The following is a 16,416-nucleotide window of genomic DNA, read 5'->3' on the forward strand; positions in this document are numbered from 1 at the left end:
TCCACTATTGTCAATGGCAGCTGCTGGGCATTGAGGATGAGCAAAAATCTAGCAGCTTCACTTAGGTGTCCAGATGGGAGCAGATAGTACTCTTTTGAAAATCTGGCCCTTATATACTAAATTCAGATATGGTTGTAGTGACTCCCTCGTCTTTTTGCCCTAAAACCATTGAATACATATAATTTCTCTAACACATAATAAATACAATGTTCATAAAAATGCAAAGGGGCTGATCTTTTGGATATTAAAATTTTTGCAAAAATGCTGTATGTTTATATGCATATACATACACACACACACCATAATTTTAACATACTGAAAAAAATCATTTAGCTATGGTGTAAAACCTAGTTCATGCCCAAGTGTGGACATTAATAATCCCATGAAAGATTTTGCCAGGGTAGGGTTGGTAATGGGCAGCTTGTGTAGATTCAGGGTAGCTATTTCAGGATATCTCTGGTATCCCAAAATAGCTATGCAGTGTAGACATAACCCTACACAGCTATTCCGTTATTTCAAAATAATTTCAAAACAACAGATGCCTTTTTCTGAGATCTGTAAACCACATTCTGCGAGGAATAATGCCTATTCTGAAATAGCTATTTCAAAATAAGGTGTGTGTAGACTTCTGCTATTTTGAAATAGCTCCTCACCAGGGTCATTCTAAGTTATTCCTCCCAATGCCTCCAGGGGCTCTAAATCGAGATAGCACATCTACATTAGGGAAGCCTGCCTCACACTAGTTTTGAGGCTTCCCTGCAGGGTAAATGCGCTATTTTGAAATAAGTGTGCAGTGTAGACTTACCCTCAGACATCTAACTTTGCAAATCATATTTGCTTAGGAAGTAACTACTCAAAATCCCTATTTTAATTTGTTCTATATAGCACAGAAAAATAATGGGAAATATGTCTTTAAATTCTAGCTCCCTACCATCCAAGCCAAGAAATTATACCAATTACATGGTGAGCTTTAATAATCAGAGTAAGAATTATTGTGCAAATGGTATCAATGTTGTGCAAATACAAAGTTTGTTCTTCTTCTTTGCCCTTATCTCCCAAGGGAGCATAGGTCATCAACAATTTCTTTCCAAGCCTCACAATGTTTGTTAGCAACACTGAATAGTGACAAAAATAAACATAAAATTTCAAAGCAGAGTATGACAAGTTACATACCTGCATCTAGTTATTGAATGTCTCTCCTGTCACTGACCATCTCCTGACAATGTACACTGACTTCTTTGATACTTCTGCCATCTGTGACTCATGTACTAGCATTTTGAGATGAAGCAGCTCAGCTGAAACACAGCCTCTTGGGATAGTGGAAAAACTACTGGAGCTTACTCTCCATCCCCCTACACCAGTGCACAGTGCTGAAGGAAAGGATATCAAATCAGAATGGAAACATTTCACATCCATTTCAAATTTACCTTACAGTAGGGTAAATGACCACACAAGAGATTCAGACCCATTGGGTGTCTATACTCAACGCATTTTTCCTCTCACTGACTGTCAGGATATACTGAATCCAGTGGAGTTGTTTCAGTTTGATGCATGTCAGTTAGACAAACAGATGGAGAGATAAAGCCTCAGTATTGCTTGGGAAGTATGAGGCATTACTGTCCAAACTTTTGGGGAACGGAGACTAGAGATTTAAGGAGCTATGACCCTGGTAGCAGATATTTTCCATAAGCTATGGGGTTCAACCTCAGCATACATTACATGGATTTGCTTCAGGAAAGCAGCTGCTTGGCCAAAGGTTCATTTATCCTTCCTCATCTATAGGCTATTTAAACAAAAGTGAGGTGTCTGGGGAGCTAATTAGGAAGGAACAAACCTTCGGAGTCTTTACTTTAACAACATTCAGCAAACATATGATTTACTGGACTCAAGTCAGGACTGAATTCAACAGCATGGTAGCATGCACTTGAGCAGAGATGGATTGGCTATGTATTGGGCCAGAAATAAAAAGAGTGCAAGATAGCATGTGACACTAGAGGCTGGCTGGTGGTGAGGGCTCCCACATGAGAGATGCAGAGTCTAGTCCCCATGCTGTATGTCTACAGTAAAACAATTTAAACAGAAGAGATTAAGGGATCTACACATCAGAATGCCCCAAGTGGTCTTGAGACCATCTTTAAAATCCTTTTGCCCCACATCAGGCAGAGGGGGGAAACTGAATTTGGGTCTTGAACATTCTGGCTGAATACTCGAAACACTGGATTAATAATCATAAGGTGGGTAGTGGCACCTCTTCTTCCATCCAGATATTGAGTGGGAATCAGTCTGGTAGGTAAGTTCAGAGCAAAAAGCCCCCTGGGTGAGACAGGTGCTACTTTACCTATCCTTCCCAAATTTGTGCATCACTTAGGGGTTAAGGTGGGAGACAGGTGTTTGGATGCACTGAGTGAGGCAGCAGCATGCATGATCAGAGCCTGATTCTTAGGGGCTGAGGGAACTTTTACAGTGGAAATTTTGGCACCAAGTGAGTTCAAGCAACTACAGGGTTAGGTGGCAGTTGAGCAGTGGTTTTGTGGATCACAATGACTCTTAATATTGAGACTTAGGTGCCCAAGTACCTTTGTGATTATGGAGTTTTGTCTCTATAAAAGAGGGATGATAGTTCTATGATTTCTTTCACAGGATGCTAGGCAAGTCAGTTAACTCATACCTGTTCAGTGCTCTGGATACAGAAATGATGAAGAATTGCTATTGCTGCTGTGACAGATATAGCACTTTCCTGCTATATCCTTGAGAGAGTTTTTAATAAGTATATTTGGAGTCTATTGTATTAAATTAATGGGTTATACATCTTGGCAGGGGGTTAGACTAGATGACCCTTGTGGTCCCTTCTAGCCCTGTGATTCTATGCCTTTTCGTGGGTCAGGATTGCATATAACTCCTTGTGGGTCGGTGTCTGACAGATGTGAGATTTAAGAGTTCAAACAACTATATTGAATATTGTGTCTGGAAAGAAGATACTTTTGGAACAAGAAGCCTCAAGTGTTTATCCTAAGGGTATATTAAATGGGAGATGTGCCCAAATTTCCCACTTCTGATTATGCAAAAACTTTGCCTAGCCTTTCACCTTGTAGAATGAGGATCACCAAAGCTGGAAAAAACCCTCTGTTCTTTCAATTTTCTTGACAAAGAACGCAATTGCAGTTTGGACATTCCTCAAGTTTTGTTGGAAAAAAGTCCGTTTTTCCAACAAAACTCTGTAGTGTAGATATATCCACTATATGATGAGACAGATCATGACTCCTTTGCTCTTTTCCTAATACTACTTGATTTAAATATATGTCTAAATATACAGCAATGACTGAAAATGAGGCCTAAATTGAGTAAGCTACAATTATTTAGGATAGCTCATTTAGTATGTAGAGGTGGGAGACTAGATATTGTAGGGGATTGGTATTAGCTCCTTCTTCCCTGGGTCCTCAGTTAAAATCCAGACAGGTCAGCAGTGACAGGCAGTCATTACTATTTGAAGGCTATGTGGTGACGTGTGAAATAAGTAGGTCTTAATTCAACTATTAGAAGAAAATGTGCATATAGCAAAATTAAAGATAATATTGACAAAGTACAGGGCAAAGACTGAATGGCAATGGAGACTAAACTACCTTCTCACATGGAGAACTGGTCACTCCAGGTTAAGACTAGGCACATTAGTGGAGTTTACACTTGTCTTTTCTGTTGATAGGGGTTTTCAGGACTATCAATGAAGCCCTTTTACAAGGAAAATCATATACAGTTTAAACAGAGAGTAAAATTTAAAAAAATGGAACATGTATCGCAATTAACACTGGATTGTACCATAAACAATACAAGTGAAAATAAAAACCCCAATTCAAGATCTCTCTTCTGAGATTCTTTCCTAGTGGTTGCAGAGGCATAAATAGAGTTTTGGATCATGAGGATTAGGTTTGCCTGCCAAACATGAGAAAACATTCTTTTACAAAATGTACTCAGGTTGTAAATTCCAGTACTTCTCAGTATGCCCTGTGTTATCCCCTTTGCCTTTACATTCCAGGCTTTTTGGGGTAGGCACTGACTTCATTTTGTGTGTTATGCAGCATTCTTGATGGATAGCAAATAATTAATAGAATAAAAGAGTAAAAAATGATAAAAACATTTTAGTTCCAAAGTTACCCTGAAAGGGAAACTTTGATAATAATGTCATGTATTGAAATACTTAATTAGGTTGAACAACTACGTTTTATTAGGATTTGGCGCTTGGTTCTCCGCTCAATTACACTGAAGTAAAATGTAAAAGGAGAATATCAGAGTGAAGAAAAAGCTTTTGATTTTATTCAAACTTGTTACAACTTTAAATTCCTAAGGCAACTTGGGCATTTGTAGGACATATTCTTTCCCAGAGCTACAATTTTTTTATTGTATGGACTTATTTTAAAGTATTTAAAGATGCATCGAACGCCTAAGTGTCTTTCACTTAGCTAATAATCAGAATGGAACTGTTGAGATTTGAGTCTAGTTGTGTGCTTCTTGGTGGTTGGTTTCCACAGCTGGCCCGAACATTCCCCTCTTGCAGCATGACCCTGGTGGACTGGAGCAGCCCCCCGCCACACAGTGCAGCACGACCACAGCAGGCCTTAGCAGCCACTTGCCCGCAGAGCCAATTTTTTTTGTTTTACCATTATATATTCATGATTTTGAAAAAAAATGCCTTTCTTTATGGTTGTTGTGTGAATGATCCAAACAAGGGAAGGTAGTTATAACCCTGAATCCATTGAGGCAGATTCCTGATATCTGTGTGATTTCAGGATTTAGACCTGACTATCCAGGAAGAATGGTGAGATTACAAAAAATGCTATCCAGTAAATAAAATAAAATAAAAATACTTGGGGAACACATTAAAGAATTGCACAAATGTGCCTCTTACAATGTACATGATGGCATTGTTGCCTCTTTGAATTTCAAACATACAGGCTGTGTCTAGACTGGCAAGTTTTTCCGCAAAATCATCTGCTTTTGCGGAAAAACTTGCCAGCTGTCTACACTGGCTGTTTGAATTTCCGCAAGAACACTGACGATCTCATGTAAGATTGTCAGTGTTCTTGCGGAAATACTGTGCTGCTCCCGTTCGGGCAAAAGCCCTCTTGCGCAAATCATTTGCGCAAGAGGGCCAGTGTAAACAGCACAGTACTGTTTTCTGCAAAAAAGCCCCGATCGCGAAAATGGCAATTGGGGCTTTTTTGCGGAAAAGCGCGTCTAGATTGGCCATGGACGCTTTTCCGCAAAAAGTGCTTTTGCGGAAAAGCGTCCTGTCAATCTAGATGCGATTTTCCAAAAATGCTTTAACGGAAAACTTTTCAGTTAAAAGCATTTTCAGAAAATCATGCCAGTGTAGACATAGCCACAAGGTATCTGCCTGCTATGGAAACTCAGAGGTTGAGAGAAGCAGGACAAATCCTTTATTTTGTTTGTACAGTGTTTAAAATAGTGGGTCTCTGGGCACTACCACAGTCTATATAAAAAGATTCCAGAACTGTTTCTCTGAAGCCTGAAATATCAGTTGTGTCCGTTTGAAGCAATGGAAACCCCTACAAGCGTAGCAGAGACATTTTTGTTTAGAATATCACCATGTTAAATAATCATTAGGATTCACAGTCTGCTAGCATACAATTTTTCAGCCTTTTTTTGGCTTTTTATACTTATATGATAGCACAGGCCTTTACTTAACTCATTAAAGAAAAGAATTAAAATGGATGTTTTGAGCATCTTCCTCATCCATGAAAAGATTCTCCAGTCAGAACTTAATGAGCAATGCACACAGCTGCTGGAAATGGGGATGAAGCAAAGGACTATTAGTCCCATTTTTAAACAGAACAGGCCATGCTACCACCAATTCTGAGAACCTACTCCAGGACAGTACTGTGAAGAGGGGCCAGGGTAGGATTCCTTTTGGCCTCTGACCAGAGTTGGGTGGCATGCTGGTAGAGTCCCTTCCCTGCTAGTATGTGTGTTGTTTGGGGGGTAAACCTGAGTGAGAGGCACTGGGACCTAGGACACAAGGTCGCCAATGGCTACAGCATTCAAATCTGACCCTGGCAGGGCTTCCTCCCCTCTGTCTCTCTTGCTCCCTGCACACAAGGAGGATTGAGGTCCAGCTCAGGCTCTTAGCTGCGATGCAGGGCAGACAGGTACCAAAAAGAAACAAGATCTGAGCCCAGGCCCTGGGGGAGCTGCTTCCTTTGGGGACAGAGGGGCTGCCCGTCGCCCTGGCCCGTGCCATGAATCACAGGGCCAAAAGGGGAGAGGCTCTGTTACGGCTCCAGCTCCGCAGCAGCACAGAGGGTGAGGGCGGGGCGAGAGACTTGCTTGACTTCGCCCTGGCAGCTCTAGCACCCGTCTCGTTCGGATCCGCTCCCCCGACGGCAGTAGCCTGGGGGCAGGGCTCTCCTCCCCAGGCCAAGGCTGCTTCCCGGGGCCGGCCGAAGCCGCAGGCCTCCACGCGGCCTAGGCAAGGGGCCCCCTGCCCGCCCACGGGTGAAGGGAAGCCAGCCTCGGTCCCATGACAACGGCGCCACTCGCGTAGCTTAGCAACAGCACCTCGACCAGCGCCAAGCCCGCTGCCGGCCCCAGCCCAGCTCCGCCTCTTGCGCGGAGAAGCAAGTCGATGCCACGCCCCTGAGGGGGGGGGCGGAGAATTCTCTTGCCCCGCCCCACCATCCCACCTCCTGCGCAGAGGGTAAAGAATCCCCGTAGGGCCTTGCTCGCTAGACAGAGCAGAGGGCGGGGAATCCCTTCTTACTCCGCCCACTGGGGGAAAGGAGAGGGAGGAGCCAATTGCGGCGCCCCCTGCCCTGTGACCTTTCACCCCACGGCCCTTAGTTACCGCGCAGAGCGTCAAGAAGGGACTGAACCATCAACGCTCTCAGAATTCCAGACGAAGCTATTATTGCGCAGGGACAGGGGTGGCTGGCAGGGCGCCGGGACAGATTGCCTAGCGAGCCTCCCCGTTGAGGAGCGGTCGCTGACTCCCCGCCCCATTTCTCTCTCGCTCTCCTCCCGTCCAGCCTCGCGGTGGTCTCGCCCAGACTCGGTCTTAGCGACAGCGGCCGCATCACGGGAAGATGGCGGCTCCGGCCCTTGTGCCGATACCGGCTTCGTGAGCGCGGCACCCGCATCCCGCCCCGCCGGGCGCAGGGATCATGTCGGACTCGGAAGAGGAGAGTCCGGACCGGCAGCTCAAGCTAGTAGTGTTGGGGGACGGCACCTCCGGCAAGGTCAGTGCCGGGGCCCGGCTGCTCCGGCTCCTTGGGGCCGGGCTGCACCCAGCGCTTCCCCGGGAGCTTCTCTGTCCCCTCCCGCCGCGGAATGTCCCGCCGGATGCAGCCCCCGCCCCGCCTTCTCATTCGGCCCCACTAGTCCCCGGGTAGCAGCGCGTGTGCGGATCGCCCAGCTCAAGCAGCCGAGCCGCCGCCCCCGTCGTCGCGACCTGTGGCCAGGGACTGACCCGGGGACCGGTGGCTGGCTCCTAGCAGCTGTCCTTAACCACGTCCCAGCAGGGAGACCAACCAGCTCGGACTCGAGGCCCACGGGGGGTGGCGGGGGTGGAACAATCACACCATAAGCTGTCTTGCCAGCTGGGTCTCCAAAGACCTCTGGGGGAAGCGAATTGCAGAGAGGAAGGTTCCTCGCTGTGCGCCGCAGGAGCGCAGCCCTCTGAGAAGGACAGCAGCAGGGGAGGCTGCTGTGGCCGACTGCATCTGTCATGTGGGGCGCAAGGAGTAGTGGTGCTGAGCAGCCTCCTATTCCCGTCTGTCCCAAGAGAATCGGCTCCAATGGGCAAACTAGGAATTTTAAGACTGGCTGACTAGTCCCTAATAAAGGCAAAATATGATAATGCAATCACTAATTGCCTTTGTGGTTTTTATTTTAACATTAAAGCCAATTTCCCTTATTGTTCCCACATTTTCAGCATGTTGCATGCTTTGTATTGACAGGGAATAGTTGCATCATAGAAGTTGGCAAAAGCGACAGGTTTTGGGATCTGGATAGGCATAGGGAGGAACTTGGGGTCTTGGCAAGGCATAAAGAGGGAATCTAGAGTTCTGGGACAAACACAGTAGCAGGATGTGGCTGCTGAAATAAGTTTTGTATGTTAATATTCAAATTGTATTCTTAAGGTTTCAAAACTACAACATTACTGACCAGAATGACTATCATGGTCAGAGCTGTTATTTCCGGGTATTGGAAGTCACCAGTGTGGTGTTTTATTTTGGTTCACATTTTCAAAGTTTTCTTTCTGTGAAGGCTAGGAATGTAATTAACAAGTGGAATGGTTACAGAATTGTGGATTACCTGAGATCCATAACCAGCCTTGAGCCAAATAAGGCAAAGCATAGGTGACTATGCACCACAGAGGATAAGAACTCTTATTTACTAGCAACAAAAAAGTGATCAGCGTGTACACTTGCATCTTACAAAATGATTTCTACCCATGGAAGCTTATGCCCAAATAAATCTGGTTCTCTTTAAGATGCCATGGGAGTCCTCATTTTTGCAGTGTATGTATTGTTATGCACCCATCTGAATGTGTTCATAAGATATGCCTGAAAATCTCCATCATGAATGTGAATTTCAAAAGTTCAACTTTTTCTTTGTTACTGACATTCTAGTAGGAAATTAAAGTTTGGACACAGAAACACTAGTTTACTTATGATTCAGGTGAAAAACCAAGACTTCATATAATTTGCAGGTGTTGGAAAATCTGCTTTTCATTGATAAGTATAAAAATTCTTTGTGGTGGGGGAAAAAAAGCATGTGACTAAATGCAGACTTTACTCTCGCATTTACAAAAAAAAAAAGAGTTTCTAGCTGTAGTGGTTGTAAAGAAAACCTTCTGTGCCCTGAAAGAAGTGTTATTTTTGAATCCGTGGACAAATAACTCCAAGTCACAATGTAATGAATGTATTATAAATGCTTGAGAGAGTTTTGCTTATAGCTATCCAAGTATACAAACCAAACAAAGTCCTTTTTACTGTTGCTATTCAGCATCTTATGGCAAGACCCCTTAACATATCTGGATTTACAAGCATTGGTACATTTTGATGTTGTTTTTCCCTGATTGCATCCTATATATGATTCCCTGGATCCTGTGCTGTGGCTGGAAATCCTATGAGTGACATTCAGATGTTTTTGCTTCTGTGAAAATTACATTGATGGGAGCACTTTCCTCACACTTTCTCTAGAGGGTGTTATTATAAGGGCTTCTTCAGCCATATCCAAAGGCTCAGTTGCAACTTTTGGCCTGGCAGGAAAATCTTGGAAAAGTAAAAGAGGTCTGATAGAATGAGGGGGAAAAATTACAGCAGTGAATCTAGTTAAGCCATCTCCAAATGCACCTGAAGACTAACCATTTGAGTTCCCTCTTCTGTGTTGTTACTTGTTCCTTCTGTTTCTTAAAACTGTGTGGCTACATCTACGCTGACGTGTTATCACGCAAAAACTCTTCCAAAAGAGAGCGTCTACACTGGCATATGCTTTTCCGCAAGAGAAGTGCTTTTGCGCAAGAGCATCCATGCCAGTGTAGACACTCTCTTGTGCAAGAAAGCTCTGATGGCCATTTTAACCATAGGGCTTTCTTGCACAAGAAATTCATGTTGCCTGTCTACGCTGGCCTCTTGCGCAAGAACAGTTGCGCAAAAGGACTTATTCCTGAACGGGGGTGTCAGAGTTCTGGTGCAAGAAGCCTTGATTTCATACATTAGAACGTCAGTTTACTTGCGCAAGAACACGTGGCCAGTGTAGACAGGCAGAAAGTTTTTGCGCAAGAGCAGCCGCTTTTGCGCAAGATCGCGCCAGTGTAGACACAGCCTGTGTTTATACATTTTTTCAGCTTCACCCAGCCACCCTCTTATGCATGTTTCTCATTCAGCCTCCTTTGTGCACAAACTCAGCCCACATTCACTGTGCACATTCCTCTCTCTGCAGGAACTATGCTCTTCAGTCAATGGAAATTGGAATGGGAATAGTGGCAGAAGATATTTCCTCATTCCCTCTTGAGAATCCAGAGCTTCATATTTTCTTTTTCTTCCTCTTGGACAGCAGTGGCAACACTGATTTCCTGCCCCTTGAGGATTGGTGATTCGGCCAGCTGATAAGAAGGCACCAAACTTACATGTGTCTTCTGGTGTCATGCCTGCGAGAGAGGGGGAAGATTTCAGACTCTGTGGAACTGCTGGCAGTAGCCTAAAAAGAAAACTTCAAACAGTTCTGTGACAGTTCCAGTCCATGTTTCCATTTCTCCTCCCAAGTAGTGGCCCAATTCATGAGGCAGAGAACAGTGACTTACTCCCATTCACTTGTATGTTTAAGGCTGTGATTTTTGGCACAGAAAAAATCTTATGGTAGAGGTATGGAAGGGGGCAAAAGACATGGGAAGGTCACTAAGTGTATTATTTTGCTACATAAACCTACACAAGAGTACAGTGAGACCTGGAATGGAAGGTTGGAGAGTGAGCCCACTAGCATTCAGCACACAGATTTGGCCCATCCATCCATCCCTCTGTCTCTCTATGGTATTGGGATGGGCTAAACCTGAGTGGCAAAGTGGCAGGGTAGCAAGGGAAATAGAAAAGATTCAGGATCGCTAGGGAATCTAAATCAGGTTGGATTGACAAGGAGTGGAATTGCTGCTGGAGGAGAGGATGGGCAACAGGATGATAGAAAGGGAGGAGCGAGTGATAGACATACAAAGACACAGACTAGAAGAAAAACCAAGTAATGGAGAAAATAAGGAAAGATTAAAATTTTAAACAAGTGCTAAGAAAACATTAAAATGAAAATATTAAGAAAACAGGGTAAACAATGCACCACATGAAGGGAAAAATGGTGATTAAAAAGGGTTGAAATTAATGAAACAAAATTTATGAAAGCAGATTAAACCAGATGACTGAAAAGAAATCTGAAAACAGAAGAGGAGATTTTGTGTTAGGCAAAAATACACAGTAGTATAAGGGTGCATTTACCTAGCACCCTTAGCTCAAACTAGCTTATTTTGTAATTTGGGGCTGTCTACACAGTACCAAATTTAAAAATAACTCGCTATTCTGAAATTCCCCTCAACCCTTGTGGAATGAAGGTTTCCGGGATGTCGGAATAAACTGCCTATTATTTTGAAATCTATTTCAAAATAATGGGCTGCTTTAATCAATGTGGAATAGCATTTCAAGATACTTCTGGTATCCTGATATAGCTCCGCAGTCTAGACGTATTCTGAGAGAAGACTTTTTTTTATAAGAAGGAAGAAGATGGAAAGAGAAAAAGGAGCAAAACTTAGCACCCATACAGTTTTTGTCAAAACCCTCTGGAAACTAAACCAAACTTTTTAAAGATTAGTGACATTAATATAGATTGGAAAAAACAGTATCAGTCTCTGGATGCTGCTTCTACATCTTGCTACACATTCATTGGTTTGCATGTTGAGAAATGTGACAATTGTGAAACTAACAAACACAGTAGGTGTGTTCTGCTGCTGCTTGGGAAAGATGTGTCTTTGGCTGTGTCTAGACTGCAGGATTTTTTCGAAAAAAATAGCCTTTTTTCGAAAAAACGTCACCTGCGTCTAGACTACAGCCGCGTTCTTTCGAAATTAAATAGAAAGAACGCGACTTTTCTTTTGATGGAGGCACTCCTCATTTCACGAGGAAGAATGCCTTTTTTCGAAAGTGCTCTTTTGAAAAAAGGCATTCTTGAATGCAAACATGGCTTTTTCGAAAGAGAGCATCCAGACTGCCTGGGTGCTCTCTTTCAAAAAAGCAGCTTGCTTTTTTGAAAGTACTGCTTGCAGTCTAGACGCTCTTTTTCGAAAGAGGCTTTTTCGAAAGTATCTTTCGAAAAAGCCTCTTTCGAAAGAGGCTTGCAGTCTAGGCGTAGCCTTTCTGTGGAACTAGGTCCTGGAACTATTCATAGGCAAGGAGGTCTCGGAAAAATAAAAGCCATGGGAGGGAATAGAGCAGCAGAAATCTACTTTCTCTTTCTTTACTAGGAGGATGGAGAAAGAATAAGGTAGTCTCAGCTATTCAAATGCTAGGAGGCTTCAGGGCTGAAGATAAAGTACACTACAGTTCTCTTTCTCCCTTACAGTTGGGTGGGACTTCAAATTATCTGACCTGTACTATCAATAGGTTGATACAAAAGATGGAGTACCTGAAATATGTCCTGCATAGGAATCCTAAAAGCCTCTTCCCCTACTTCAGTTCTGCAATGGGCTTCTCAACTTCATTGCTTTTTGATCTTTCTAGTGTGTCTATTTTTCCCTTCCTCTCTTTTTATTTTGAATTGGCCCATGGGTAGTGAGACTGTAGAATTTGAAAATATAGTCTTGGTGATTAACATAATTTTAGACTTCGTTGTTATTGATCTCTGAAAAAGTAAATATTGGTATACTCATCACATGACTCTTTTCAGCCAATAATGAACTAGAAATTCCTCCTTAGCTCTAAAAATGTTTAGCTTTTATTGCCTCACAACCCACCTAATACTTTATACTTATGTGGCGTTTTTCATTTCAAGATCTGAGTGTTTTATAAACATGAAATTTCACTCAACTACTATAATGTAAATTTCTATCATAGTCTCTATTTTGCAGATGGAGAAATTAACAGAGTCATATTCAGGTTGCGTACCTAGATAGTGAAAATAAATAGGTTGTCTATAAACATCTGCCATTTTTTTTCATTTAAGGGACAGTTTTTCATTCATGGGTCACAGTGGAATGGAAAGGCCATAAAATTCAAACTATAAAATGATTGGTAAATTATGAATAAACAAAATTTTAGATCAGTGCTTTTATAAGCTACATTGTTTTTCAATGAAAAGTTTTCCATATTTTAGTTACTCCATAACCATTTAAAAAACTAAGGTGTTTCCTGCCCTACAAGTTCTCTGACATTTTGTGCACTTAGCATGAAACTTAGTTATCTGGTACTGGCATAGAATGTGATCCAGATGGGATTGTTACTGTAAATAGAGAGCTGACATGATTAACTGGAAGGGTGAGATGAGAGTGGATACAAATTAATTTTTGGTTGATAATGAATTCTCAGTGGCTTTGGTAAAGTGGAAACTTTTAATATAAGACCTAATGGCTGGATCCAGAGATAACAGCCAAGTCCCATTGATTTTTCAAAAGCCAGGTTCACACTAAAGGGAAAGGTTGAATCAAGATACACAACTCCAACTCTGTTAATTATGTAGCTGCAGTCGACTTAACTTGTTTCGAGTTTCACTGTTGTCCCCATAGCAAGAGGCCAATGGGAGCAAATGCTCCCAACGGCTTTCCTTACTCCTTTCAGAAGCAGAACTAACAGCTACTGACGGAGACACCGTCTCAGTTTGGTTTAACAAATCTTAACTAGACTCACTAAATTGAACCCTTGTAAGATCAGTTGTGGCAGGGTCAATCTTCTGTTTAGTGAAGATATGGCCAAAGAGATTTAAAGTCTTAAGCCACATAGACACTTGTGAAAAATTTACCGTGTAGGACAGCCTTTGGAAAGTACCTGCTCTTTTCAAATGCCCACAAAATGCCTGGTAGGAATTCATGACTGACACTGTCTATATATCATTGCATAAACCATATGACCTAAACTATAAAGCTAACATTTGTCAGCCAACAACTTTTTTCAGACATAGTCTGATTTTTTTTGTTTGGTCTGTCTGTAAATGTATGTGTGGTTTTCTAGCTTTATTTGTCCCAGGATATGAAAAAGACAAAGTAATATCTTTTATTAGATCAAGTTCTGTTGCGAAAGAGACAAGCTTTTGAGTTGGAGAGTTGTTTTTTCAGGACAATTTATGGACAATTTCCAGCACAGGTCTTAAAACAGAGTTAGTAATTGATCTAAAATATATGCAGCCAATCCTCCCTCTCCTCTGCTTCACCTCTCACATTAAGCTGTATCTGTGTTGTAGGGAACTCTTCTCATCCATACCACACATTCTTAAAAATGCTGCTTTGGCTGTTAAACTCTTTGTGATTCTTACACTCTTTTGATTTTATTCTATGACTTATTAATTCAGCACCTTGAACTATAATTCAGATGCAGGGACTGAGCTTAATAAATATGATCAGGCATATGCATTAAGATCCAGATTTGGTCAGCTATCCCTGTCCAGCAAAGCACTTACTTAATCCTTATATTTAGGCAAGTGCTTAAATGCTTTGCTGAATTGGGGCCTAAACAGAGAGTGTCTCTCGCTCTTTAAAGAACAGACACTCTAGTTTGCAGTTATACTAGAGAGGTCATGGAATTTGGCCCAGTCTGTTACAAAATTGTTTTCCAGATTAACAAAACCTTTTGGAAGAGGCAAGTCTTGCTAAAAACAAGCTACAGAAAATTTTCATTGAGCTAAAATGGCTTTATCAACCACTGGAATGGAAAGTAATTTACCTTGATCACATAGGCTGCCAAAATTATTACCCAAAACTTTTCAAGAACCCCCTTTGAGAACAATTTTAGAATCATAGGGAGCTTTGCATTGTGGATGGACCTGAAATGGGCATGAAGACAACTTTTTCCCCATGTAGAGCACTTGAACTGCTGCTGTCAATATTCTTATGGATAAATACTTGTTCTGTGAATGAATAGAGAACTCCAGTCTTCAGGGCTGGCACTCCAACACCTTTCCTGAGCGCTGACATTCATTAAAAAAATTAAAAAAGGAGTTAGTCAATGATTTTCTGCTATAAATTCCTTTGCATTCAGGAGAGTGGAGGAAAGCTATTTAAAAGAACTTTGCTGTGCTGTTGATTACTTGTTGCTCTTATTGGTTGGCTGTTAATTGAATGTGTTGTTTATTTTTATTAACACCCCTAGAAACCTTTTGGGAATATCAAGTGTCACAGAGTGATAAAGTTAATATTTACAGTATCCTTAAAACAGGGGAGGGTTGCTTATTTACTATGGATCTAAATTAAAGTTTGGGAAAATATAAAATCGTATGATATAGACAGATTATATTCTGTTCTGCATCCCAGGTGCTAGTTGTTTTTCACTAATGAAAGGGGAAATTACAAGAGAAAAGTTCCTATTTTGTAATTAAACATTCAGTTTACAGGAAGAGAGGGCCTATATAATGCATGTCTTCACTGTGTTTATTCTTGCCTGCATCGGAGGTGGTGATGGATTTTAAAAAAAAGTTTGTGAAATGATTTCATGCTAAGTGTTAGATTACAAAATCAATGGGAAAGTGTTAGCGGTGCTCCAGTCAAAATTTTTATTTTGAATATGTACTTGAAAATAATTGCCAGGTAGCTTTGGAGGCAGATGGTTTCTCATCCTCTGTGATCCTCAGCGTTTTTACTGGCAACTCTGGTTTAAATGGCATGAATATGATTATTTAATTATAGTTTGCGGTTTTAATTTATTTTCTTAATTCTCTGAGTCCACTAAAGTAAATTACAAGATTCCCATTGATTTAGTTTTTGTATTAGCTCTAAAAATATCTTCTGAATTCAAGACCTCTATTAATGTTTGACTGTGATAGGAATATGAATGATACAATCAAGCAACTATTAAGTCTTGTTTATTTCCTTCAGAAATAACTTTCCAGATCAATATTTCCCTGTTCATGCTTTCTTCCTTAATTGTGGAGTTGTTTGGTGGTGGAAGTGCGTAAATGACTATTTGTGGAAAACAGTAGAAGCTGTTGAAGAAAAATAGCAAGCATTAAAGTGCCTTTATTTTTTAAACATTAGTAGAGTAATGTGTCTGTTTTCATTAACAGTAATATTTGTATTATTGTAATGTATGCTAACTGGATATCTTCTAATACCCATTTTTAATAACATTTGATGTCATTTAGTGTTTTATTTAAAGATTGGCTAGATTCTTATTGGTTCACTTTGGGTGTCTATCTGACAGTGCTGGGACTTTGTGAAGCTGCTATCTATTTTTATTTCCTTACAAAGATAGGCAGATTGAAATATGGCCAATTTTTCTGCAGTTTCTGTGTTTTCACATTTATAGATGTCATGATAATGAGAGAGAAATAAATGCTTGGCAATAACTTGAGACAGGATACATTCTTTTAGCAATACCACACTAATTTTTAAGGCATAACATTTTTTTCAGCTGTTCTAGGAATGCGTTTAACTGGTGTTTTCTAGTTTTTCTATCCTATTTACATTATATCATGTATACTTTTTTGCCTTGGATGAATGGATTACAACTGGTCATGAGAAAACAGAAAATACACGCTTGGTTACTTTCTGTATATTAAAGTCATTAAAAGGGCATGGTTCTTGGGGTTCATAGTAAAAATTAAGATATGTGTTATTCCAAAATGCAGCGCCGTCTACATTCACAATGATACTACTTTTGTTAAATTTAACAGTAGGAAAACAATTTCCAACATACTGTTTGACATAATACATGCAAAACTTCT

General features: G+C 41.3%; 1 protein-coding gene and 1 long non-coding RNA gene across 12 annotated transcripts in view; one reads left to right on the forward strand and one right to left on the reverse strand.

Moving 5' to 3' along the window:
• The window catches only part of LOC102450793 (uncharacterized), a 49,356-nt gene extending 42,509 nt beyond the window's left edge, over positions 1-6,847 (reverse strand). Inside the window, exons 1-2 of one of the 2 annotated variants that reach the window (XR_001368639.3) lie at positions 6,696-6,829; positions 1,174-1,370 (exon numbers count right to left, since the gene is read on the reverse strand). This is a non-coding gene — a long non-coding RNA (uncharacterized LOC102450793). Of the gene's footprint in view, positions 1-1,173; positions 1,371-6,695 lie in introns of both variants that reach the window. The other variant, XR_012904371.1, reaches the window with a different exon arrangement.
• Positions 6,568-16,416, forward strand: part of RAB28 (RAB28, member RAS oncogene family) — a 109,902-nt gene continuing 100,053 nt past the window's right edge. For 6 of the 10 annotated variants that reach the window (XM_006128172.4, XM_006128168.4, XM_006128169.4 and 3 more), the window contains exon 1: positions 6,878-7,247. In XM_006128172.4, the coding sequence (XP_006128234.1) occupies positions 7,173-7,247 (75 nt within the window). In that variant the 5' untranslated portion in view covers positions 6,878-7,172. Of the gene's footprint in view, positions 6,710-6,865; positions 7,248-16,416 lie in introns of those variants that run through there. The other 4 variants (XM_075930724.1, XM_006128166.4, XM_006128170.4 and 1 more) reach the window with 4 other exon arrangements.

This window comes from Pelodiscus sinensis, chromosome 5, assembly GCF_049634645.1.
Source record: "Pelodiscus sinensis isolate JC-2024 chromosome 5, ASM4963464v1, whole genome shotgun sequence".
Classification (NCBI taxonomy): domain Eukaryota; kingdom Metazoa; phylum Chordata; order Testudines; family Trionychidae; genus Pelodiscus; species Pelodiscus sinensis.